The sequence below is a fragment of the Osmerus mordax genome, chromosome 4 (assembly GCF_038355195.1).
Source record: "Osmerus mordax isolate fOsmMor3 chromosome 4, fOsmMor3.pri, whole genome shotgun sequence".
Taxonomy (NCBI): domain Eukaryota; kingdom Metazoa; phylum Chordata; class Actinopteri; order Osmeriformes; family Osmeridae; genus Osmerus; species Osmerus mordax.
In genome coordinates, this window is record NC_090053.1 from 15,592,383 (window position 1) to 15,617,710 (window position 25,328).

General features: G+C 43.8%; 2 protein-coding genes across 2 annotated transcripts in view; one reads left to right on the forward strand and one right to left on the reverse strand.

Moving 5' to 3' along the window:
* zgc:101566 (Transmembrane protein 263-B-like) overlaps positions 1 to 13,863 on the forward strand; it is a 29,018-nt gene extending 15,155 nt beyond the window's left edge. Inside the window, exon 3 of the mRNA XM_067235169.1 lies at positions 13,389 to 13,863. Coding sequence (XP_067091270.1) covers positions 13,389 to 13,669 — 281 coding nt within the window. The 3' untranslated portion in view covers positions 13,670 to 13,863. The remainder of the gene's footprint in view (positions 1 to 13,388) is intronic.
* Positions 13,864 to 17,390: 3,527 nt separating this feature from the next.
* Positions 17,391 to 18,677, reverse strand: chst1 (carbohydrate (keratan sulfate Gal-6) sulfotransferase 1). The gene has a single exon (XM_067235238.1). It carries the CDS (start codon positions 18,675 to 18,677, stop codon positions 17,391 to 17,393), a length of 1,287 nt encoding a protein of 428 aa, XP_067091339.1.
* Between the last annotated feature and the right edge of the window lie 6,651 nt (positions 18,678 to 25,328).

Consider the following 25,328-nt stretch of genomic DNA (forward strand, 5'->3'; position numbering starts at 1 on the left):
TCTATCTAGCTGTTTGCCAGGCTGGCTGTTTCTGTGTTTGGCTGACTGTTTCTCTGGCTGGTAGTTTCTGACTCTGGCTGACTGTTTGTCTTGCTAAATGTGTGGCTGACTGGTTGGGAGATTTGCAACTTGCCTGGACTCCACATTTGATAAAATAGTATTTTACTACTGTGTTTATGTGACAGAGCTGTTGCTCCTTATCATCCAAGGGAATAGCAGCAGATTTCCCCTGTCTCGCTTGCTCAGTCTATGATCAATGGTGAAGCTTTCCATCCCAGCAGGATAGCTCCTGCTAGACAGGGAGCAGGTACACTACAGCTCTATATTCAAAGACTTAGGTGTCCTCTTCTCTCTGCTCCTCCTCTCCCCTTTCCTCTATCTTTACCTCTTCTCTCGTTTCCTCTCTTCCTCTGCTCCTCTTCTCTCCTTTCCTCTATCTGTGCCTCCCTTTTCCTTTCTCTAGTTATACCTCCTGTCTCCTCTCCTTTCTCTGTGCCTCTTTTCTTCTCTCCTCTCTCCCTCTGCGCCTCCTCCACTCAGACTGATTACTGCTCCTCAGGAGGAGTCTGCTGGGAGCTTGGGGGCTGTAATGTAGCATGGAGGAGAGAAAGAGTTAGCTGTTGTTTGTTTGGGAAGAATTCATCGTTTGGTGTCTGCTTTGCGCAGAATAATTTGCTTGGAGTTGTGGGAAAGGTGTGTGTGTGTGTGTGTGCTTGGTGGTGGAACCGGAGGGGCTAACAACTTGTTAGCGTGACTTTCTCCTTTCCAGGGTTGGGTCCCCAGACAGAGCCAGGTCTATCTCAACCTTTACGTCCGAGCTTTCACATGGCACTGAGCTGTGGGGCTGTCCCAGGACACTGACATTCTGTTCCTGACTGTGGAATCAATCCAGAGTGGTATTTCCTTTAGATGGAGTGACGGCGAGTTTCCTGTTTTCTACAGCCGTGCTTAGGGGATGATAACCAGGAAAAGAGGGGGATGATAAACAGGGGAATGGGGGTGAAAACCTGGGGGATGGGCGATAAGACTAGAGAGAGGGGGGTTAACCTGGGAGTAGGTGATAACCAGGAAGCGATTACCAGGGGATAGCCAGGGTGTGATAACTGGGGGGGGGGGGGGGGTATTGAGCCTTACCAATCACCTTTAACTCCAAGGTATTGGTGATGATCATAATGATGATGGTGACAATGATGGTTATTATGACAAAAATTATGGTAATGAAAATGCTAATAATGGCAATGATTACAATAATGGGAATAATGATGGTGACAGCGATGAAGGTGATAAGTACGATGATGATATAATTCTACGGAACTTGGAACATGCTGCTGTAGCTCTGCTCTGTGACAGGTATTGTCTAGCCCTTGTATAGCCCCGGCTTGAGAGATGTTGAAACACATCTCTTATAGTAGAGCAGGGTATTCAGGGCTCTAGTCGTCAGGGCCCAGTCGTCAGGGCTCCAATTTTCTGTGTGTCAGTCTTCTAGGCTCAAGTCTTCAGTGCTCCAGTCTTTAAGGTTCCAGTCTTCAGGGCCATAGTCTCTAGTCTTCAGGTGTCTACCTGTTAAAAGTCAGCCTGTCTAGCCCCATCAGCACTGCTCTCTGACCACAAGCTGCTGCCTGCTTATATTACAACTGACTTAGGGACCTGTGTGTCTACGTGTGTGCCTGCTTGTGTGCGTGTCTGTGTGTGCTTGTGTGTATGCATGCGTGCATGTGTCTGTTGGGGCGATCTGTCTATCTGTAGAGTGGAAAGTTTCCGTCAATCAGGGCTGGACTGGCCATCTGGCATACTGGGCCGATGCATTTTTGGGCCGAATCGCCAATAAAATGTAGGCTATAGGCTTCTTTTTTGGGGGGGGGGGGGGGCTGGCCCATAGAGAACTGACAGCGGCCCATTGGTTAATTTTCTTTATTGGCATTGGCCTGACCCAATCAAATCCAGGAACCCCCTTCCCCTGATTCATAATATTGCCTCCCGCAGGCCCTAAGACACGAGCTGTTGGCTAATGCGTATGCTGGTTTAGCATCGTTAAAGTTTAGCATCGCTAAAATGGAGAAACGACCACCAAAGTGCAAGGGAGGCACAGAAACGTTAAGAATAAATCTACAGGCGAACGCCACAAAAATGTGCAAAACGTTGTTTGGGGGGGGGCTTTATCTGCTTCAACATCAGCACCTGTAGAGGAAGGAGGAGAGGTAGCTGGCTCAGAGAGGCAGAAACATACTGAGAGGGTCAGGGAAGAAGCCGAGGAGCAGGAGAGTGACAGTGACAGGGCCATGGGAGCAAGTGAGGAAAAGATGGAAGAAAGAGTAGTTGACGACGTGGTAAGGAGTCTACAAATTAACAGGGACTCAGGAAGGGAGGGAGGCTGTGTGTGTGTTTCGGTATTGTATTTAGCAGACACTTTTGTCCAAAGCGACAAAATATGAATCTTACAATAATTACAACTAGAAAGTGCATGTCCTGCAAAAAATGCGTTGGAATGCTGAAAGCTGAAATTATTTTTTACAAATTGCTGAAAATACAGAAATGAGAAAATACAGACTGAAATGAATTTCAAAAATGTGTGAGTCACACAAAAGAGGCAGTGTGGAATCTGAACTGCATCATCTAACAATGCTAAGAGCTGAAATACAATGCAGGAGAAGCTGAAAGCTTAACTGTTAAACTGTAGAAGTAGTCAAAGAAGTAGAATATTTGTTTTAGTAGCTGAAATTATAGTTGGGATAGTAATAGCTGTAGCAGATACAGTAGTATCAGTGGCATAGTAGAACAAAACAGTTCCATTAGCAATAGTAGTAAAAGAGATATTAGCAGCATCTGCAGAATTAGTAGTTGCATAAGATATATCAGCAGGTGCAGTAGTTGTAGCAGCAGTGGTAGTAGTTGGTAGTTGTTAACCTAGAAAAAAATAAGGATATTTTCCGAGACCCAAGACTGCCGAAACCAGAGATGTCCTTTATATGTCTGTGCGTCAGAAATACGACTCTTCAAAATCTTGTTCTTTTTTGCTTTCTCTGACGAATTTGTCCCAAAATTTGCATTAGTCTCTATGGGGCTTGAGACAGACTTTGTCTCACTCTCTGGCTCCTCACGCAAAAAGTAAATAACTGTGGGTTTCCATACCCATATGAGTCCGACCAGCACAAGCACGGCATCGTTTTGATCCAAAATGAAGCTTGAAACGTTAATATTGTGGCCGTGAGGGCAAAAGTGCCATTTACAAAAAAAACGGTTTCGGACTCTGCTGTCACTCTGAATTTGCGCAACATTCCAATGCCTCACTCTAGCTCTCTACATAGAAACCCATGTAAATCTCAGAAACGGTTTGAAAAAGTCATGAAACATAATCAGTGATATTGAAAAAAGTTGAATAGATATCAAAAAGCTGAATTATTAAAAAATAGTTTAGGGTTTTGTCAACATTTTAAAGTTTAAATGGTGGCTCTAGCTGAAAGATTGAGGAAGAAGAAGGATTTGGAAGTTGAAGAAGTTTGAGAGGATTTGAAAGAAAACTCCATTGGAAACCCATGTTAAAAATATTATGAATATTGATTTATACTAATTCAAGCATAAGAGGTACAAAGCTGAAAAGTCATGGCACCCATGGCCTGAAACTGCTAAATTTTTTGATATCGGAACGGTTTTTAAAATCCTGTAAAGTGGACCCGGACACACCACAGAATGTGTTATTAACTACCCATCCAAATTCAAATGAAAAAATAACACCGACAAGTATGTTAAATTAGGCTTTGAAATCTTGAAAAAATCATCTGTCTTCTCTGCTTGAGGCTGGGGGGACGTGTCGCCTGAAGAAGCTGAAGCTCCGCCCCTCGCTGCCTAGTGCCTACCTCCGACCCAGATAATGGACGCTATGTCAAGCCGAAAAAAAACGTATAGAATTAGAATGTATTTGTTCAATGAGTGAAACATACAGATGCATATAAATGAAATGTTCCCCTGAGCTGTAACAGTAAAAATGGACACCAGAGACAGTGAGCTCTCCAACTAGGCTACTTCTAACACATTAGCTATTTCACCAAAATACCATCATTCTACACCGAGTAGCCTAATATCAATTTAGCGGTTTGCCCTAACTCATAGCAGAGATACCTCTGGAAAAGTTATCTAGTATAATTATAACAAGCACACAGAACTGAGTGATGAACTGCTGGCGGCGGTGGATGGTCCAGGTGCGACCGGAGGATGAACGGCCAGAGGGGCGATGCTCGGTACGGCTCCGCGCTGCAAGAGAAGCCGTGTGTTGGTGAACCCCGTCTGTCTCTGGTCCATGTTAAAACTGTCCGCCGTGAAATGGTCAGTGCAGAGGCGGCTGTTGGAGTTTATCCGTAGCTTTCCATGAGCGTGGCTCTTCACAAAATCTATCCATCTATTTTTCCTTTCATTATCAATAGGGAACTTAAATGGCGTTGCAGCGCAGATGGAGTTCTTGCATCCATGGAAGATGCAGTTGCGGGTGGTGGGAGACATCCTGAAGCTAGCTAGCTAGCTGATGTCGGCTATAATAACAGTACAGCAGGAGGAGCCATTCAGTGATCTGACGTAAATAGGGCGAAATGACGTAGACATTAAAACCTGATCTGAAAACGGAAGAGAAACTGTTCTTCGGTTTAACTCCACATTTCAGTGTGACAAAGTTTTAGCGCTTTGCACATGCTTTCAGGAACTAATTTCACACGTATATAATGTACTTAGAAGCAAAACATGGAATTTACTTTACAGGATCTTTAATAGCTGAAGATTTGAAGAAGCTGAAAGGTGTCATGGAAGAAATAAAATGCTGAAGCAGTATTCCAACAATAATATGAAGAAGTTGAATAAAGATTCAAATACTTGGAATGCTGAAGCAGCATTCCAACAATTAACAGTAAACAGTTTTAAAAGTTGCTAAGCCAATATTAAGCAAAATAGTAATAATAACAATACAATATCAAATATCAATATGTATATATATTTTTTATACCATAAATATACAAATCATAACTCTAAGAATTAATTAATTATTTAAGTGTAAGATCAACAGATAATAAGTCTTGAGACTCTTCTTGAAGGATCCAAAACTATCACATGAAGCAGAACACTAGGCAGCTCATATTATAGAATGCACGCATATTTTAAGGACTGTCTGCAGGGAATGTGTCTGACCAGTCACGGTGGGTGTGGGCTGCCTGGGCCAAAAATGCCAGGGACGATTTTTTGTCCCAGTCCAGCCCTTCCGTCAATGTTTTCAGAAGTTTGACCTTAAACTAAATTGCTTACCCTATGTTTAGTGTTCAGTTTTCTTTTGACTGGCTGACTGTGTGGGGATCCTGTTAAAAGTTTTATGCCTCATACATAAACTATGTGATTCACATTTACATTTAGTCATTTAGCAGACGCTCTTATCCAGAGCGACTTACAGTAAGTACAGGGACATTCCCCCGAGGCAAGTAGGGTGAAGTGCCTTGCCCAAGGACACAACGTCAGTTGGCATGACCGGAAATCGAACTGGCAACCTTCTAGAAAGTGCATGTCCTGCAAAAAATGCGTTGGAATGCTGAAAGCTGAAATTATTTTTTACAAATTGCTGAAAATACAGAAATGAGAAAATACAGACTGAAATGAATTTCAAAAATGTGTGAGTCACACAAAAGAGGCAGTGTGGAATCTGAACTGCATCATCTAACAATGCTAAGAGCTGAAATACAATGCAGGAGAAGCTGAAAGCTTAACTGTTAAACTGTAGAAGTAGTCAAAGAAGTAGAATATTTGTTTTAGTAGCTGAAATTATAGTTGGGATAGTAATAGCTGTAGCAGATACAGTAGTATCAGTGGCATAGTAGAACAAAACAGTTCCATTAGCAATAGTAGTAAAAGAGATATTAGCAGCATCTGCAGAATTAGTAGTTGCATAAGATATATCAGCAGGTGCAGTAGTTGTAGCAGCAGTGGTAGTAGTTGGTAGTTGTTAACCTAGAAAAAAATAAGGATATTTTCCGAGACCCAAGACTGCCGAAACCAGAGATGTCCTTTATATGTCTGTGCGTCAGAAATACGACTCTTCAAAATCTTGTTCTTTTTTGCTTTCTCTGACGAATTTGTCCCAAAATTTGCATTAGTCTCTATGGGGCTTGAGACAGACTTTGTCTCACTCTCTGGCTCCTCACGCAAAAAGTAAATAACTGTGGGTTTCCATACCCATATGAGTCCGACCAGCACAAGCACGGCATCGTTTTGATCCAAAATGAAGCTTGAAACGTTAATATTGTGGCCGTGAGGGCAAAAGTGCCATTTACAAAAAAAACGGTTTCGGACTCTGCTGTCACTCTGAATTTGCGCAACATTCCAATGCCTCACTCTAGCTCTCTACATAGAAACCCATGTAAATCTCAGAAACGGTTTGAAAAAGTCATGAAACATAATCAGTGATATTGAAAAAAGTTGAATAGATATCAAAAAGCTGAATTATTAAAAAATAGTTTAGGGTTTTGTCAACATTTTAAAGTTTAAATGGTGGCTCTAGCTGAAAGATTGAGGAAGAAGAAGGATTTGGAAGTTGAAGAAGTTTGAGAGGATTTGAAAGAAAACTCCATTGGAAACCCATGTTAAAAATATTATGAATATTGATTTATACTAATTCAAGCATAAGAGGTACAAAGCTGAAAAGTCATGGCACCCATGGCCTGAAACTGCTAAATTTTTTGATATCGGAACGGTTTTTAAAATCCTGTAAAGTGGACCCGGACACACCACAGAATGTGTTATTAACTACCCATCCAAATTCAAATGAAAAAATAACACCGACAAGTATGTTAAATTAGGCTTTGAAATCTTGAAAAAATCATCTGTCTTCTCTGCTTGAGGCTGGGGGGACGTGTCGCCTGAAGAAGCTGAAGCTCCGCCCCTCGCTGCCTAGTGCCTACCTCCGACCCAGATAATGGACGCTATGTCAAGCCGAAAAAAAACGTATAGAATTAGAATGTATTTGTTCAATGAGTGAAACATACAGATGCATATAAATGAAATGTTCCCCTGAGCTGTAACAGTAAAAATGGACACCAGAGACAGTGAGCTCTCCAACTAGGCTACTTCTAACACATTAGCTATTTCACCAAAATACCATCATTCTACACCGAGTAGCCTAATATCAATTTAGCGGTTTGCCCTAACTCATAGCAGAGATACCTCTGGAAAAGTTATCTAGTATAATTATAACAAGCACACAGAACTGAGTGATGAACTGCTGGCGGCGGTGGATGGTCCAGGTGCGACCGGAGGATGAACGGCCAGAGGGGCGATGCTCGGTACGGCTCCGCGCTGCAAGAGAAGCCGTGTGTTGGTGAACCCCGTCTGTCTCTGGTCCATGTTAAAACTGTCCGCCGTGAAATGGTCAGTGCAGAGGCGGCTGTTGGAGTTTATCCGTAGCTTTCCATGAGCGTGGCTCTTCACAAAATCTATCCATCTATTTTTCCTTTCATTATCAATAGGGAACTTAAATGGCGTTGCAGCGCAGATGGAGTTCTTGCATCCATGGAAGATGCAGTTGCGGGTGGTGGGAGACATCCTGAAGCTAGCTAGCTAGCTGATGTCGGCTATAATAACAGTACAGCAGGAGGAGCCATTCAGTGATCTGACGTAAATAGGGCGAAATGACGTAGACATTAAAACCTGATCTGAAAACGGAAGAGAAACTGTTCTTCGGTTTAACTCCACATTTCAGTGTGACAAAGTTTTAGCGCTTTGCACATGCTTTCAGGAACTAATTTCACACGTATATAATGTACTTAGAAGCAAAACATGGAATTTACTTTACAGGATCTTTAATAGCTGAAGATTTGAAGAAGCTGAAAGGTGTCATGGAAGAAATAAAATGCTGAAGCAGTATTCCAACAATAATATGAAGAAGTTGAATAAAGATTCAAATACTTGGAATGCTGAAGCAGCATTCCAACAATTAACAGTAAACAGTTTTAAAAGTTGCTAAGCCAATATTAAGCAAAATAGTAATAATAACAATACAATATCAAATATCAATATGTATATATATTTTTTATACCATAAATATACAAATCATAACTCTAAGAATTAATTAATTATTTAAGTGTAAGATCAACAGATAATAAGTCTTGAGACTCTTCTTGAAGGATCCAAAACTATCACATGAAGCAGAACACTAGGCAGCTCATATTATAGAATGCACGCATATTTTAAGGACTGTCTGCAGGGAATGTGTCTGACCAGTCACGGTGGGTGTGGGCTGCCTGGGCCAAAAATGCCAGGGACGATTTTTTGTCCCAGTCCAGCCCTTCCGTCAATGTTTTCAGAAGTTTGACCTTAAACTAAATTGCTTACCCTATGTTTAGTGTTCAGTTTTCTTTTGACTGGCTGACTGTGTGGGGATCCTGTTAAAAGTTTTATGCCTCATACATAAACTATGTGATTCACATTTACATTTAGTCATTTAGCAGACGCTCTTATCCAGAGCGACTTACAGTAAGTACAGGGACATTCCCCCGAGGCAAGTAGGGTGAAGTGCCTTGCCCAAGGACACAACGTCAGTTGGCATGACCGGAAATCGAACTGGCAACCTTCGGATTACTAGCCCGACTCCCTCACCGCTCAGCCAACTGACTCAGCTGATTCAGCAGTTGTGTTATGCCTTTAAGGTACAAAGAACCACAATAGGAGCCCGATTTTGCTTGTGCAAAAATAGGCGTACACATGTAAGGGGCAGTATTAAGATTAAGAGGTCATTGAGTTATGTGCGTACAGTATATTGCGAACGTGAAGTAGGATATACTGTTATTATTGAAAACTTTTAGGGGTGGATTTCCTCATCTGTCCTGGCTGTAATAGATCATATCCTGGATTTGTTCATTGTTCAAAATCATAAAGTTTGTATTCTAGCTAGTTAGAGAAGCACACAATAACTCCACTTAACCAGAGAGTGTTGAAGGGTGAGTGTATTGATGCTCAGAGTATGCACAGAAGAGGTAGAAATGCATAATTACCACCTGCCAGGTTTAAATGCTTGCAGCAAACTTTTAATTTCACTGCGGAGAAGACGGGGTGTTGAGGAGGAAAAGATCACGGAGACTCCAGTATCACCTTAACACGGCCTCGTCTGCTCTGAAGCCTCCGATAATTAAGACTGAGAGACATGGAGAGAGGGATAGAGAGATGGAGTGGGAGGGGGGGGGTGGAGATGGAGAGAGATGGCAGAGAGAGAGAAAGGGAGTGGGGGATAACTAGAAAGAAGGAGAGATAGGAGGAGAGAGAGAAAAGGGAACAAAGAGAGAGCGGGAGAAAGAGAGAGGGAATTGGAGAGAACGGCTAGCTCCTAAATGAGGCTGCAGAGACAGGTTCAGAGTGCACTGAAGGCTAGTGACAAAAGCAGTGTCGATGAAAGCGTGTGCATCCGTCACCATGCTAGTAAGTACTATTTATTATTACTGGGTGGTTTGATGGTAGAAAGGCTGAGCATTTTATCATTCAACCAGCCTCAGATTAAGGAGAACATTGTCTAGGAGATGGAGGTTTTTGTGATTTGCTGAATTTACAGTGCAGTAGTTACAAACAAAGTTCTCTCTAACTGTCAGTTATTCTCAAACTGGTATCAACGCTATGTCTAACGATGATTGGCCTGCCCTGCATCCTAGCCTAACCCAGTATAGCCTACTCCATCCTAGTCCTAGCCAAGCCCACCCCAGTCCAGCCTACTCAATCCTAGCCCACTCCCTGTGTGACTTGGCCTACACATTCATATGTTCCTCACCACTCAGTGTTTCCCATTATATTCGCGCTCCGACGGCATGTCATTTCTGTCTCTACATGGTCGGGCGACCATGTCTCTACATGGTCGTCGTCGTCCCCCCCCCCCCCCCCCAAGCTGTAAACCTAGGGTAAACACTGCCACTAGCCTTGTTTACTAACAGCTGGTAGTTCAACCCAGAGATATGGATTCACTCGGCTGTACAGCTGCTATCACTCCTCACCTCACCACATCTAACCTTCTCACCTCGATACACCACCTCACCACTCACAGTTAACACCCTCACCACCTCCACACCTCACCCCCTAACAGCTGACCTCACAACTAACCTCACCACCCCACAGCTGGCTCTTCAACACCGTCTTCGTCTTTCCCACATCAACAAAATATGAACGGTTTTAAATAGCACTATTGTTGTCAGAGTAGCGTTATTGACAGGCTGGCTTGTTTTTGTTATCACCGAGAAGACACTGGAGGCAGAGTAGCAGAGAGTCAGTCTGATGATTCATTAGCAGTCATTCACATGTGAACTGTCATGCTCGCTCAAACAAACTCAGCACTTCACTAAAGCATCAGAAACACCATCCACTACTATAAGTTAACCCCTCAAACATATTGAAAGAGAGACTCAGCTCCTCTGGAGTAAATGGTGATGACTCCAGATGACTGTAATCAGAGCCCAGGCCAGCGCAGGTCTGGACATTGCAGCCTGACATAAGAGGAGTGGGTCTCTGTTTTAAAGGTGATGAGGTTCTTGCAGAGGTGGAGTTGGTCACTCTGTTCGGAGATGATGTACTTACAGTGCAGGAGGTGGGGAACGAGGAACGGCGGTGATTTAGGAGTCTCCAGGGCTTGTTATCCTTCTATCCCATCATGCACCATGAGGGAGGGAAATGCTACCATCAGCAGCAGCTCCCTCAGAACTCATTACCCTCGTTAAAAACTCTCCTTTCCTCTCCTCTCCAGCTGCACTTCACCTCCACACAGGGCCCTCAACAGGTTCATTCTTTAATGTCTCTCAGTTTTATGAGAGTTATTTATTTCTGGCCATTATAGCTTCCCCAGACAGTAATATAAGCTACAGGCTGGGTGAAAACACAATGCTACTGTGCATCTCTGCTCTGAGGGAGTCTTGCTAATAAGGAGAATAGGATAAAGAGTGTTAAAGAGTGCCTAATGTCTGGTGAGTATGTGGCTCTGTTTGACTTAGTTTAGTTTAATGTAGTCTTTATGAATAGTTGTCTAATTGAAAGATTAGGCGTATTTATTAGAGTGTTCTCTGTTCGCTTGTTACTCTAGTATAGTATAGTTACTCTAGAATAGAGAGAACGTGCTGCCTCATAGTGACACCTCTGAACACACGCATACACACACAGTTCTCTTTGAGAAGGCTAGCTGGATCTGGGTTGCGCTAAAATGGCCCCAGACTGGAATGAGGCTGGGCTGGGCCAGGAGAGATGGGACAGAGGCAGAAGGGAGACAGAGACAGGGGGTTAGGCAGATCTGGGGAAGGAAGGATGTGTCTTCAAAGCGCCCTGTGCTCAACTTCCTGTCTCCAACAGGTGCACTCTGGGAAAGGAGCCAGCTGCTGATGAAGCTGCTGATGAACCTTTCCCACAGGGGAAAGGTTCCTCACCCCCCACTCCCTCCCTCCCCCCTCCTTTACCCCTCTTCCCACCTCCTCTGAAGCTCTGATGTTCAAAGGGAAGGAGGTAGACAAAAAGTAGATAAGGGGGATCAGTCTTTTCTTCTGGCAAGTTGTGTTTGTGTCTCCCTTCTTTCTGGACTTGTACTTAATCACAGATATGAACTAATACTCTATAGCACTAATAGTACACCAGCTGAACTCTACAGTCTGCTTGTCTTTCTCTGTTCCTCTCTGGGATTGATAGCGAGTTACTGTACCCTGAACTGTGGGAAATAGGACCCTAGGAGTTAGGACCCTGGGAATGGTGAGCAAAGCCATCTTCTGTATCTGGATTGATCTGAACACTAGCCCACTCCCTTCTGGAGGGCCAGAATGATGTAGCTAGGTGTGTGTGTGTGGGTGGTGCTGCTGCTGCTTTCAGTCTTTTGATGAAGGAAGCCCTAAATAGAAGCAGCACTAGCAGCGGGCCTGCCAGCATCCCAGCGTCGTGAGTAGAGAAAAGGAGCTGTTCTAACGTGCCTGAGAAGCTGCTCTACACTCAACCATCCTTCCAGGTTCTGCCCTGATCCTACAAGGGCTGCCAAAGTGGATTCCACACTTTAGTGGGTGTGTGTGTGTGTGTGCTAACAGCTAACAGCTAAACTGGATGGCCTTCACCTCTGTGTAGAAGGAATGACATAGACAGGTCGAGGGACATCTTCCTCTGCTCTCTCTCTCTCCCCCTCTCTCTTTCCCTCTCTCTCTCTGACACTTGGGGACAGAGGAAGAAATGAGGAGAGGGAGGGAGAGTTGGAAAACACATAAGGCTGCCACCTCCATGTTCATGCTGGATTGAGGGGGAAGGAGATATAACATGGCGCCACATCACGAAGGGACGTGACAGGGAATAGTTTATCATTTGGGCAGGGTTTAATAGATAGCTGTCTGCTATCTGTGAAGAGATAACATGGGGGGGGTGGGGGGGGGCATACTGAAATCCATGGACTAAATTCATCCAAAATATGATGATCCATTACACAGAGGATGAACATGACTTCAGTAAACGTTAAACACGTTTACTTTTACATTTAGTAATATAGCAGATGCTCTTATCCAGAGCAACTTACAGTTAGTACAGGGACAGTGGGTACCGTGCCTTGCCCAAGGACACAACGTCATCCTGCACAGCCCGGAATCGAACCGGCAACCTTCTGATTACTAGCCCGATTCCCTAACCGCTCAGCCACCTGACTCCCCATTTATTAGCATGGTGCACTTAGAAGAGAGATTGAACCAGTTCCAGTTCAATCACCTCTCTTTTCATCACGTACACTCTCTTCTCTACCCTTTTTTGTCTTGACCCCTCTTTCCCTCTCTCGCCTCTCTGTCTTACCCTCCTTCTCTTCTCTCCTTGTGCACCCTCTCTCTCTTCCGGTCTCTCTTTCAGTCTTCCCCTCTATCTCCTGTTCCTTGTTCCCTATCCTTTCCATCTCTACCTCTCTTTCATCCGGCCCCATTTATCGCTCTTCCGTGTTCTTTCTCCCCCTTGAGGTTTCATTTAAAAGCTTTATCACCCATATTTCTTTCCTATATGTGGAAGCCTATGAGTCATCCTGGCTGATGGCTGATCTAGTGCTGGGACTGAGTTGTAAACAACCAAACACATGTTGTTATTCACCACACAACACAGACTCTACAGAAACATTAACATTTTATATTTCCTTATTTACCTCTCTCAGTATTTCAAGGTTCCCAAGGAAAGTCATACGGTATTGTTGTTTTATTGCTTTGCAGACATAATATAACCATTCCTTTTTCTCTTTCTCGCCTATTCTCTTTGTTTCTTTCTCTATTCTTCATTTGTTCCCTCCTTCCTTTCATTTTCTTACTTTTTGTTTCTCCTTCTTTGTCCATCTCTCTCTCTCCCTCACTCCTCTCTATCTCTCTACCTCGCTCTTTCTCTCCCTCCCCCTCTTTTCCTCACAGACCTGGAGAAAGATCACCCTAAGACTGAAGCTGGCATTGTGTGGAGAGTGGGGGGTGGCCTCTTCAACATTACCAGGGGTGCGGTGGGTGCCACGCTAGGGGGTGTGGCCTGGGTGGGCTGTAAAAGCTTTGAACTCACGAAGACGGCGGTAACCAGTGTACCCGCTGCCGGGGTGGGCCTGGTCAAGGGCAGCGTCTCCGTGGTGACAGGCGGCGTCGGAGCAGTGGGATCAGCGGTGGCCAATAAAGTCACACCAAAGAAGAAAGACAAGTCTGATTAGACCCCACCCCCACCAAGACACCCTGCCCATTTCCTGTTTACTATGTGTTTGGATTGGTTTGCGTGTGGGAGACCTGGTTGCTAAGGACGAGCGGAGGAAGGGTTTTAGAGGATGGGATGGGTGGGGAGAGGGGGGTTATTAGGATGTGGGAGGTGACATGAATGTTTTAGCTCACTTCCGAGGTTGCCCTGACGTTGGAGTCTCATTTCTGATTGATGAGAAGTAGGGTGGGGGGAGTGGTTGGGAAAGATGTACAGGGAGAGGGAGGTGGGGAGGGAGAGGGGGGCAGGGAGGGTGGGCGGTCGGTCATATTTCTGGATAAGGACAATGTTCTGTTTGCTGTCTTGCACAAGACGGAGGAACAATTTGCACCAGATTCAGAAAGTAGGAGTGAGTATGTTGTAACGCTACATTTGAAATAGATAAACAAGGATTTGGCCTTAAAATCAGCACCAACACCCTTCTCAAACAAAACAATGATGTTTATCCAAGTTTTGTTTCCAGTTCCAATACACCATTAAAATCAGTGTGCTTGAAAGGATAGTTTTTTTTTTGTTATCAAGCTTCTACGACAACAAAACTACTTTACTTTTGATTGTTAGACATCAGTAAAATGAGAACACCAATGACCAGTTTTTATATGTGAATCGTGCTGATACAGTGTAATCAAGTATGTACCTTGTTTTGAGGCTTGCCTGCCACAGTGAGTCCTACAGTGAGTATAAGTGGAGCTCTTTTTCTACTACTTTGTATTATAGTGGAGGTGGGGATGGATCGTTTTCTTGCTTCATAAATCCATGGACAGCTTCATCCAGGGGGCATGATGAATAAGTCCTGTCTCGGCTCTTCTTTCTTTCCACGCCATGTTCAATTATCTAAGTTTGAGCTTGAGCTGTCCAAACAAACTTTTTTCCACCTCTAAGCAGTCACACCCACATAAACATCAGTAAAAAAAAATGTTTTCATGTTTATTTTCTTGCCATCTGTACTCCAGTGTATGTGCTTCTGGGGATTAACTAGGTACTGATACAGTAGTTTAGCCCGACATAGCCGGAGGTGAAGGGATAGCTATCATCTACACACACACATGTGTTTTCCACAACTCTTGTCCCATTCCATTTCATGTTTTGTTTACGACACATTGACAACAAATTATTGTCCATGGAAGTGAGTGTTATCTTACTGTAGACGTACTCATTTGGATTTAATTCGTTCGGTTGCATTTAACACTACACAATTGTCACTGTTTCCATTTTCAGTTGGAACATATAGCACACTCCAACTCTGCATCGTTTTTCTTTTGTTATTGTGTCGCATGCTTCAAGTTGTAGTTCTAAAGCATATAGTATCTACAATGCTAGCATTAGCAGCTTGTATTTCTGTTTCATTTTCAATGATTTCTGACCTCCCTCTGTGTGTTTTTATAGCTTTCCTCTGCACATTTTATTCAGCTACTGTAGTAAATATGTTTTGGACTCTGTTACTTCAAACTGGACTTTTAGACTTAGTAGATTTTGTCTATCATAGAACTATTTTTGCAAAACTGATGCTGTATTCTATATAAAGCTACTTGTATTTTACATTGGCCTTGTGTGTTTTATTTCACCCCTAGCCTGCTTATTTTGGTGATTGTATTTGATGACACACTAGCTATGCATAAAAACACTTCAATATAAAAATAAGAAAATAATGTATACATTGTACAAATTATTTATATATAATGTATATATAAATATATATATGATATCCAAACAGTATATGGTCTTGGTATGGAACTATAAGTGTCTGAACAACCTAAGCCATCCAGTAGCTCCAACAGTCATGGGAACGTGAATCTCTATGACCAGATTTGATTGGATGCCAGTATGTCTGACCAATAGGCCCAGAGGCAGAGGGAGGGGCAAACATCTTTTACTAGCCCTGCCTCTCAGCTGGGCAGCTTGTTGCCTCAGCACACAGGAGAGATGAGATACAGCGTGAGCCTTTCCATGCATGTCTGATTTGCCTGTGTGTACCTGTCTGTGTGTGCCAGTGTGTGTGTTTGTGTGCGCACCTGAGTGTGCTTGTGCATGTGTGTCAATTAACTGATTAGAAGGCATGACTGCAGCTGAAATCAACCGAAGAGCTGGATGGAAAATTCCATTATTTTCACACCTACGGAGAGCTTGAACACACCTGAACCAGGGCCCTGCTGGGCCATCTCCCACCTGCAGAACTGTCCCCTTGATGGCAGGAGGGAGTGAGTAGAAAAGACGATGGGTTGGGGGGATAGCAGGTCATAGCCGTGAAGGAAAGACACCAACTACTGCAGAGACAAGCAAGTGTCTCCAGATACTCCAGGAAACTATTCAACATCCAGGGTTTGATATTGTTTACTGCGCACAAACAAATCAACTCGCCCAGAGCAGTGATACAGTTTTAAATGGGGTTCAGCGTAGCAGCTTATTCACTGGCAGGAGCCGGGCAGTGTCGTTCTCACTGGGGCGGGAAGAGCTGGCAGGGACTACCTAACATATCTGTGATAAGAGACGTTTCTAGAACAACACAGAGAAAGAACCAAATCCTGCGGGTGTCTGCTTATCAGATTTACCATATGGGTGTGACGCATCTCTCCCTGGCAAATCAGTTGTTTTGGCGAGAAGGTGCCAGGAGGGAGGATTCAGAATGACGGATCCAGATTGAGTGAAATGCCTCATGATTACATTTGGTTTGTTTGACCAAGCCTCCTCAATCAGTTCCATCTTCAAGCTAAACCCTCCTCTTGAGTTTGTACTGAACACAAGCTGCTCTGAGTCTGGACCTGCTAGATCTGCTTTAGGGAGCCATGCCTGGCTGTGTGACTGACACGCCGTCACCATCTCACACACTAATTTGAGGAGACAGCTGGAGTAGAGGTCAGCTTTGTAGGGAATTTGCCTGAAACGCTTTCCCGTCTTCTCTCCTTTCACGCTTCTTTTCAACATGGCAGACACCACTGTGACATGCCCTTCCAGCCTAGCCAATCATCTGGTTAAAGACTGTGTTGTAACAACTCACCTGCTGCTTACAGCCTATATTATCTCCTGACCTGGTGCGAGGTTGAATATATCACATACTGTATTGATCCTAGGTCTAGCAGATAGCAGGACACTCTAACCTGGTCTAACCTTACCTCAGAGACTGTCACGTCAGCCTTGTTGTCCTGAGGTATCTGGCTGTCTGGATGTGACAGGGACCTGGATGTGAAGCTACTGAAGCACTGAGGTGGACAAAAACATTCACTTCTCTTTTATTGCACATAGTGTCCTATCATACATTTCAGTAGCTCAGTTATGAGATCTTCAACCTTTATTGGGTACAGTGAGTAAAGACGTTGTAGGTCAGTTGAACTGGATGTACAAATAATCAACATTCACGTTTGTCAATGCAACAGCCAGCATTCAGGAGATTTAAGTATGATGGTGCTTTTTTTCTCTTTTTGTTCATGTCACTTGAATTGAACACCTCATCTGCTTCACCACTAGATGCACACTGGTACACACTGAAAGTCCTAAACAGCGTTTGTCTGAATGGGTGTTGTGCTGATATGGACGTGGTTCAGTAGTATATTACCACTGGATCACCTTCAAGGTTCTGGAGGTTTAGTGCAAATATGAAAGAAGGAAATTAAGGCTACGATATAAATATATCAAAAATAGTTGTGCAGTAAAGTTTAATAAGGATACGATAAGTAAGACCTTTGCTACAAAAACGGTAGAAAAGTTTTCTCCTCAATAAGCGTGATGGACAGGTTCTTCAGCTCTTCGGAGGAGTTCACTGTCTTGTATCCCAACTCCTGCAGGGTGTGCTGACACACCGTCTGGGTGTAATCAACCATGTCATAAGGCAGCTTGAGCCTCCAGCTCTCCGCGTTGGCTGCAGAGTCCCTCACCGTACCGTACTTGTGCTTGGCCGACAGGTCGCTGCTCCCTCTTGTGTTGTTCTGGATCCAGTCAGCCACATTCTTGTCCATGGGCAAGCCCAGGAACTCGTAGATCTCCCTGGTCTTCTGCAGGGGGCTCCTAGCCAGGTCCTCGTACCTCACCAACATGTACCTCCCTCTGAGCCAGGCGGGCCTGCTCAGCCCCGTGGTGATAGAGCTCAGGAAGTCCTCACACATCATGCTGAGCTGGGTGAGGTCCAGGTTGTAGGGCCTGCGCCCAGTGGCCCTCCAGATGCGCCACAGGCGGTAGGTGTCCCTGAAGGTCTCGATGCGTGAGGCCAAGATCCCCCGGGGGTCCCTGACCAGCTGCACCACCTTCAGGTTAAGCCTGGGGTCCTCCACCAGCGCTCGCAAGTTGCTCACTTCTGGGACTCGCACCGTCTTTATTGCCACGTGGCGCCTCTCTCGGCACGCCTCGGCCGCCAGCGTCATGTTGAGGAAGGCACACTTCCTTACACACTCGCCCTCGTCCCCGTTTGCCTCGGCGGGGCCGTGTGCATCGCACACAGGAGGGGAGCACAGTGCCCGGCTGGCGCCCCGCCGGAACAGCTTATCAGTGCTGTGATTGGCCGGCTGGGGCTTGATGTAGCTCTCCAGGAAGTAGAGGTCGCAGTCATAGAGGCTGCGGAGGAGGTCGCGGCTGGCGCCCAGCATCACCCGGCGGTCCACGGTGTTGCGGCTGTGAGAAAGGCGTGGGATGAGGGCCGTCTGGACGTGGTAGAGGGGCTCAAACAGGTAGAACACGTCCTGGTGCTGGTTGAACAGCTGGCCCACGAAGGAAGAGCCACTGCGGGTGGTGGCCAGGATTAGGACGTGGGTCTTCCTGGAGGCGTTGTAGGAGAAGTTGGAGATCTCCTCACAGCCCCGGAGCTCACCGCCCTCTGCCTCCTGCCCCACGAGACCGAGCCCCAAGCCCAGGCCGCAGTTCACAGGGCTGGAGACTGGGCACAACTGGAAGGGCTTAGCGGTGAAGGTCCGTATGGCTGTGTACTGGATGGCTATAGAGGCTAGGGCCAGCAGAATCACGGCCTTCCAAGAACATTGCATGGCTGGATAACTTCATCTAGACGACGAGGGATGGGCAGATCCTGCATGGAGGACAGAGAGATTGAAAGAGAGAGAGATAGTGAATAGTGAGGAAGAGAGGAATTATAAGGATCCCTCATTACGTTGAGATTATTCATGCTTTAGGCTATACAAAAGAGACACAGGCAGATAACAGAGCAGCAAAGTGTTTACCACCAAAGACAAAAGCGTTGACCATTTCAAAGATGTATAAATCTACTATTTTATATCCTAATAATGAGGATTTCCTCTAAAAACAAGACAAGATTTCTCTAATTGTATTTCGGAATTCAAATATCTGTAAGTGTTGTTAAGCATAATATAGACTATGCCATTGGCTTGACAATTGTTCTTGTAATCATTCAAAATGTCATCTTAAAAAAGATATGCGTGACGTTTGACGATATAGCTTGTGATAGACATTGACAGATTTGCGATCAGATCAGAAAACTGTATCATATATATTGACCTGATATATTCAAACAAATCCATTCCAGGTTTGTCTTAAAAGCAATTATTTTCTAAGCCAAGTGACTTTCTTTATGTAGGCCTACGAATGAAATGGAATTAAACAAAAGCGCAAATTTCCCCATACATTTAGTTTGTTGATTTTTCCAAAGTATAGGCTACCGCTGGCCTAGGTAATATACAGTGAATCAGTCAAGTCAAGGCTATACATGTCCTGTTGTACTTCAAGTAAGTACTAAATATTTCCCAGCCAACACCATATAGGGCTGGCGAGGTGGCGGCACCTGTAGAAAAGCGTCCAGTAATGTCTCTCACGCAACGCCAAGTCTGGCACAGACTGATGTGACAGCGAACAATTGACGACAGCGCGCGCCGACATCTGATTTACCGCAGTGCAACAAAATACGGTCTCATTCGGGGATGATCAACCTGCTCAAATAAGACGTCAGGTCATATATCACGAAGCATTTTCGAATGGTTATTCATCTTGTAAACTTGAACACTCCGCCATTTCAGAGCTCATGTTAACACATTCAATGCAAAATGCAAAAAAAGGCTAACATTAAAGGCAGCCAACAAAGAACACTTTCTTACCTTATAAACGCATATTAGGCTAGTAAAATGCACATATGTTATGGATTGAAGTTAAAAATCCAAACGTTATTTCCATAGAAATCCGGTGTTTTCGGTCTAGACATCGTCGAAGGGCAGCTGCCCTGTCGTCCGCGACACATCTGAGCATTAAACGAGATGAAACGCTCGAACAACACCACACAAGCAAACAGAATCAATGCTCGTTTCCCGGGAAGGAAATCAACAAATCGCAACGCCAGAAATAAGTCGGGGGTCCAAGCGGACGTTCACAAACATAGTGAGGAGGCAGATCATAGCATCACACGCAGAGATCAGTTCTCTGCGAAGCGCGGAGTCTGTATATGACTTTGTGGTTCGTGTACGGACTGCCAGGGCTAGGCAGGCTGGTTTCGCTGTGTGAGGTGTGCCAACTGCCAAGCAGAGCCCTAACTGGACCACCCCACACTTCCCATCATATCCTTCTCTCCTCCTCCACATCCCTCCCTTCGTCCATCCCGCCCTCAGCTCCATACAGACGCTCACAGATGGCCAGGGAAGAGAAGACTACCGGAGTTCTGCATTGAATCTAGATGAATCAATGGTGATTTTGTTAAATATCCACTTTTCTTACAACCTACCATTCCTTTTAAATGAACAATCCCTCGTTCCCAAAACAATAAAACCTGATCACACTATTATATGATTATGAAAGCATAATGACAAACATGATTCTGTCTCTCTCATTAGAATGTGAAAGGATATATATATATATATCTATATATAGCCTTCAATAACTGCAGGAGAAGAGATGGCTTGTCCTTAGTAATGAGTCATGAAACTAACAGTATGATGTGCTATAGCCACAAGAGAAGAACCTGTCTGGCCGTGGCAGTATAACCCATTTTAGCGTTAGGAAAGGAACAGAAACACTCCCTTGTGCCAATGATTTCTGGAATAATGGCTGGTAGATAAGAGTTAGGCTACACTTGCATAACAAGCTTCAATCACGGTGAATGACTAAACCCTGCCTGCAAAACCATGTCTCATTTATTCACACTCGAACAGCTGACACCCCCACCCACTGCTCAATAAAGTTGAATAAAGATGCAAAGCCAAGCTTGTAACCTTGAGGTGAGCAGGGTTGTTAAGGGATTTCAGAGTCTCCCTGCTCATTTTGGAGATAGAGTGGCAAAACGGGTCATGACTTTAAAGAGTAAGTGCTTTTTTTGAGAAAAAAGCACTCAACAAAAAATAAATAAACAGGAAAAACTTGACATTAAATTAGTCAATTTTCTCTTATAACATTTTCTCTTGTTTTGCCCGTAATGAATCATTCAACAGAGCTTTTTAACTGGTAAAAACGTCAAAAGGTTTAATCTAGGAGCTCTGGTGACTGGACACCAGAGCACATACAACACTAACACTGTGACAGAGTATCTCTGAGGGAAGCTGTAGCCAAGCGCCTCTCTTGTAAAAACAAACTAGGACGTTATCCAACATTTGATTGTAAATTCATATCTCATATACCAACTATAAAAAGTGTGTACTACTTGTTTAAAGGCTGTCCAGATCATGCCTGCTTAAATTGCAATATCCTCAAATGGGCGCAACAATGGCTAATCTATGAGAACGCCGACAATCATATTTGCCGGTGTTGAATTTCAAAATGTTTTAAAATGGAGGCCATGGACAAGCGGAACAGTGTGTGCTATCTGTATGTATGGCTCTGGAGATATAACCTGTGTGATTCCTGTAGCATGTATGTCCCCCAGAGAGAATGAAGACAGCAGCTCAATCAGCCTCACAGAAGCAACACACTTGATTACTGCATTCTCATCAGTGGTCATGGTCTGATTGGGGAGAATTCAGGATGAACACCTCCCTTTAGGCTGAGTGCTCCAGACTAGTGACGAACACTACGATGACATTGATGATAATGATGATACTGGTGGCTAGAATGACAATAATGGGGATGCAGGATATATGGATGGCTGGATAGACAGACAGAGACAGATAGATACCATAGGTGGTTCACGGTGATGAGGATTAAAGATGGCCAACACATTGATGATGATCAAAACACTGATATTGATGATGAGGAGAATGCAGAAGACAATGATGGGAGGGGATATCGGGCAGCCCCCAGCTTCACTTCCTGGCCTGAGATTTTCTATGCTGAATAACAATGTGACACACAGAACCACATCACAAAAGGACTAACGGTGCTGTGTGGAGTCTAATTCAAGCCCCTTCCCCTAGCTCCTCATTTTGAAGCAATGGTCCCAATGGAGCTTGGTGGTATTGCTATTCCGTTTTGGCACCCAGCTGTTACGGTCATTTCATTCTACTGGTGCACAGTGCCCATGATAAAATTGGTGGCACACACACAAACACACATTTAGTCATTTAGCAGACGCTCTTATCCAGGGCGACTTACAGTAAGTACAGGGACATACACACAGCTTCCTGGAATTATAGATAGGGCACAGTGCCTGCTGGTGATGACAGTTCTTCTCAGTGGCTTTGGTACCTATATTTCTCAGATCACATTTGAAATTCTCTGATGTAGCCTACTTATTCAATCTTGTCTTTTCTAGTCACTTATGCACTATTCTAGTCACTTATGCACATTACAAACTAACAAACTAATAACTCTCTTCAGTGGGTACACAAGAAAATATCTGAAATGGCGAACAATGCATTATTTGGCGATTTAATAAATGTTTAATCTCTCTGTTCTATAAACTTCAGCTGCGTTGATGATTGTTTCAATAGGGGTTATGCGGAGCGCCCAGGAAACGAACCGGAAAACAGATGTAATAATTCCCGCTGCTGTGCTAACCCAACGGCAAACCCAGCTAGTTCACACAATCAACAATAACATTATTATTATTATGAGCAAAAATGTGAGCGAAGCTATTCGGTCCGTTGTGGCAACACTGCCGAATATCCAGAGCAAGAACAATCCTTGCTGAGTTTTGTTGGTGGCCATGATGTTGTGGCCCTCCTCCCCACGGGGTTCGGGAAAAGTTTGATTTTCCAGCTACGGCAGCTAGTTACAGTAGTGGTGAAGGAGTTGGCTAAGGCAAACGCTAGTGATTGGTTATGGCAGATCAGAGTGGCTCATGGCAGATCCAAATAATTTTTTACTTCAACAGAGTACCCGCCTTCAAGGAAGTTAACGCTTGTCAATGGAGCGATCCCAGACTCTCTGTACAAATGAAATATACGAGAGTCTGGTTAGGACCAGGCTAGCGGTTTATATCCCGATTGTACATTTTTCTTGTGGTCGTGAGGCTTATATTTCAATGCGGCTTATAGCACGCTTTTATAACAAAATAAAAATAGAAACCCTTTTTTCGCTAGCTATTATGCTAGCTAACTTAGCCCAGAAGCTAACTAAAAATAGCGAGCTACCGTTTCGGAAAAATAACTTACGCTTTGGGGACCGTCAGAAATATTTAGAAAAATAGTTTTGTTTTCTGTATCGCATTCTCATAAATAAGACACAACAACTGACCGAGGAAACTACATTTTTACAACATTGTCCCTGTCATATGCCCAACTATCCATGTCTCAAGAAAACCACAAGGAGGATAAAGTGGTAGGAATAGTGCCCATATCTGTGATGCAGCTGGTGATTATAATGTTGTAGCACATTTCCAAATGACATCAGTAAACACATTAATCTGTGAAACATAATTCACTGATCTATAGGCCTACGGAAAGTATCCACTTTATATTGTCAATGAAATCAATGACAATGAAAATCCTATCCCTGTTGTCTTTCTATAGGCTAAAACGTTGTAACTTTGTGTAGTCCAGAGCCAGTCTAGACAGCAACAATTGTAGTAACAATTGTGTGTATAATTCCAGCTACACCTACTGAAATAAACCTTTAAATATAGTATTTTTCTTAGTGAGCTAGCCAGTATTTCATCAGTAAAATAGTCTTGAATTTTCTGTATCGCACTGACATAAATAATTGTTTGCAGTGGGGGCAGGTCGACAACAACAATGTTCACTATATTTCGGAGCAGGTTAATGTAATAGTCTACTGCCTAATAGCTAATGTAATATTGCACATATTTTCGTCATATTTCCCCTAAAGCAATAATGATAGGCTACTTAAAGACAATCCCTTCCACTCATAAAGTACCGTATTTCTTCGATTAAACGCCGCACTCAAATAAACGGCGCCCTCGAATACATGCCGCACCAAAAATGAACATTGTGTAATAAACGCAGCCCTCGATTAAACGCCGCACCAAAAAAAGAAAACGGTTAGCTTATTTAATTGGTTAAATTAAAACAGTAGGCTTTTTATTACACAAGTAAATCACAAGTGTACTATAATTCCCTCGAAGCACTGGCAGATACAAGTGTGTTTCTTGCTACAGGTTTAATTGAAGCTTCTTCTCCAAATCCACCGTGAAAACTAAACCCACAGTAACGAGAAAATAAAGACCACATTAGCTTAATATGAACATACAATGACATGCGCAGCTGAGCGGTGGCTGAGCGGTGAGGGAGTCGGACTAGTAATCCGAAGGTTGCCAGTTCGATTCCCGGTCATGCCAACTGACGTTGTGTCCTTGGGCAAGGCGCTTCACCCTACTTGCCTCGGGGGAATGTCCCTGTACTTATTGTAAGTCGCTCTGGATAAGAGCGTCTGCTAAATGACTAAATGTAAATGTAAATAACGTTCACCAAAGTAAAATACAGACACGAAACAACATACCTCATTGCTGCATGCTGTACACAAGGGAAGAGAGGTTTCCTTAGATCGCTAACATCAGCTATAACAACCTTAAACTTTTATGGGAGCATTAAATTGTCCGTGCTTCGCATGCTGTTAGCCTGTCGACTCTCTTACTCACGAGCGTTCCAAGGCCTTCAAAATAAAGGCACTGTAGGCTACTCTTACCAAATAAAGTCACTTAATAATACTGAATGAAATTATAAAATTCTAAATTATGACATTGGTTGAAAACAAATTATAAATGATTATAATGTAATTGCGACAATTACGTACATATCGAGGTAGCTGACTTCACCACTTGCAAATTCGCCTTTCATCAACCCCAAGTTCGCGTGTTACAGATCTGTTGTTGCTGGTGAATGGTTTCTGCACAGCTTTCTGTTTGAAAGCTGAAGTGTAAGAACGTTTCGGCATGCTGCTACAGATTTCTACACAATGTAGACACAAAACCCACTATTAATTACATTATCTTAATCATACCTGCAAACTCAGAAGGGCTGAAAAAAATGACACAAGAAAATAAGTAAGGGATAATGTATAGAACGCCGGTCATTATCGGGAAATAAGCCAAGACAGGGCGAACAGCACCCCAATGCGAAGCGTAGGGGTGTAGCTTCGACCTGAAGGGGAATAATAATAACTACTTAATAACCGAGAGTGAGGTCATATCGCTCGGTCGATACGTTGAAGCCTCAGTTTGATATTTCCCGACATGACCGAACGGTCGAGGTTAGTAAGTTGTTTATTATATGGCATTTTTAGCTCTTTTCATTTAAAACATGTCATTTTGTTCAACGCGTCGAGAGGGGGCCAGTTGAGGTGTCTCGGGC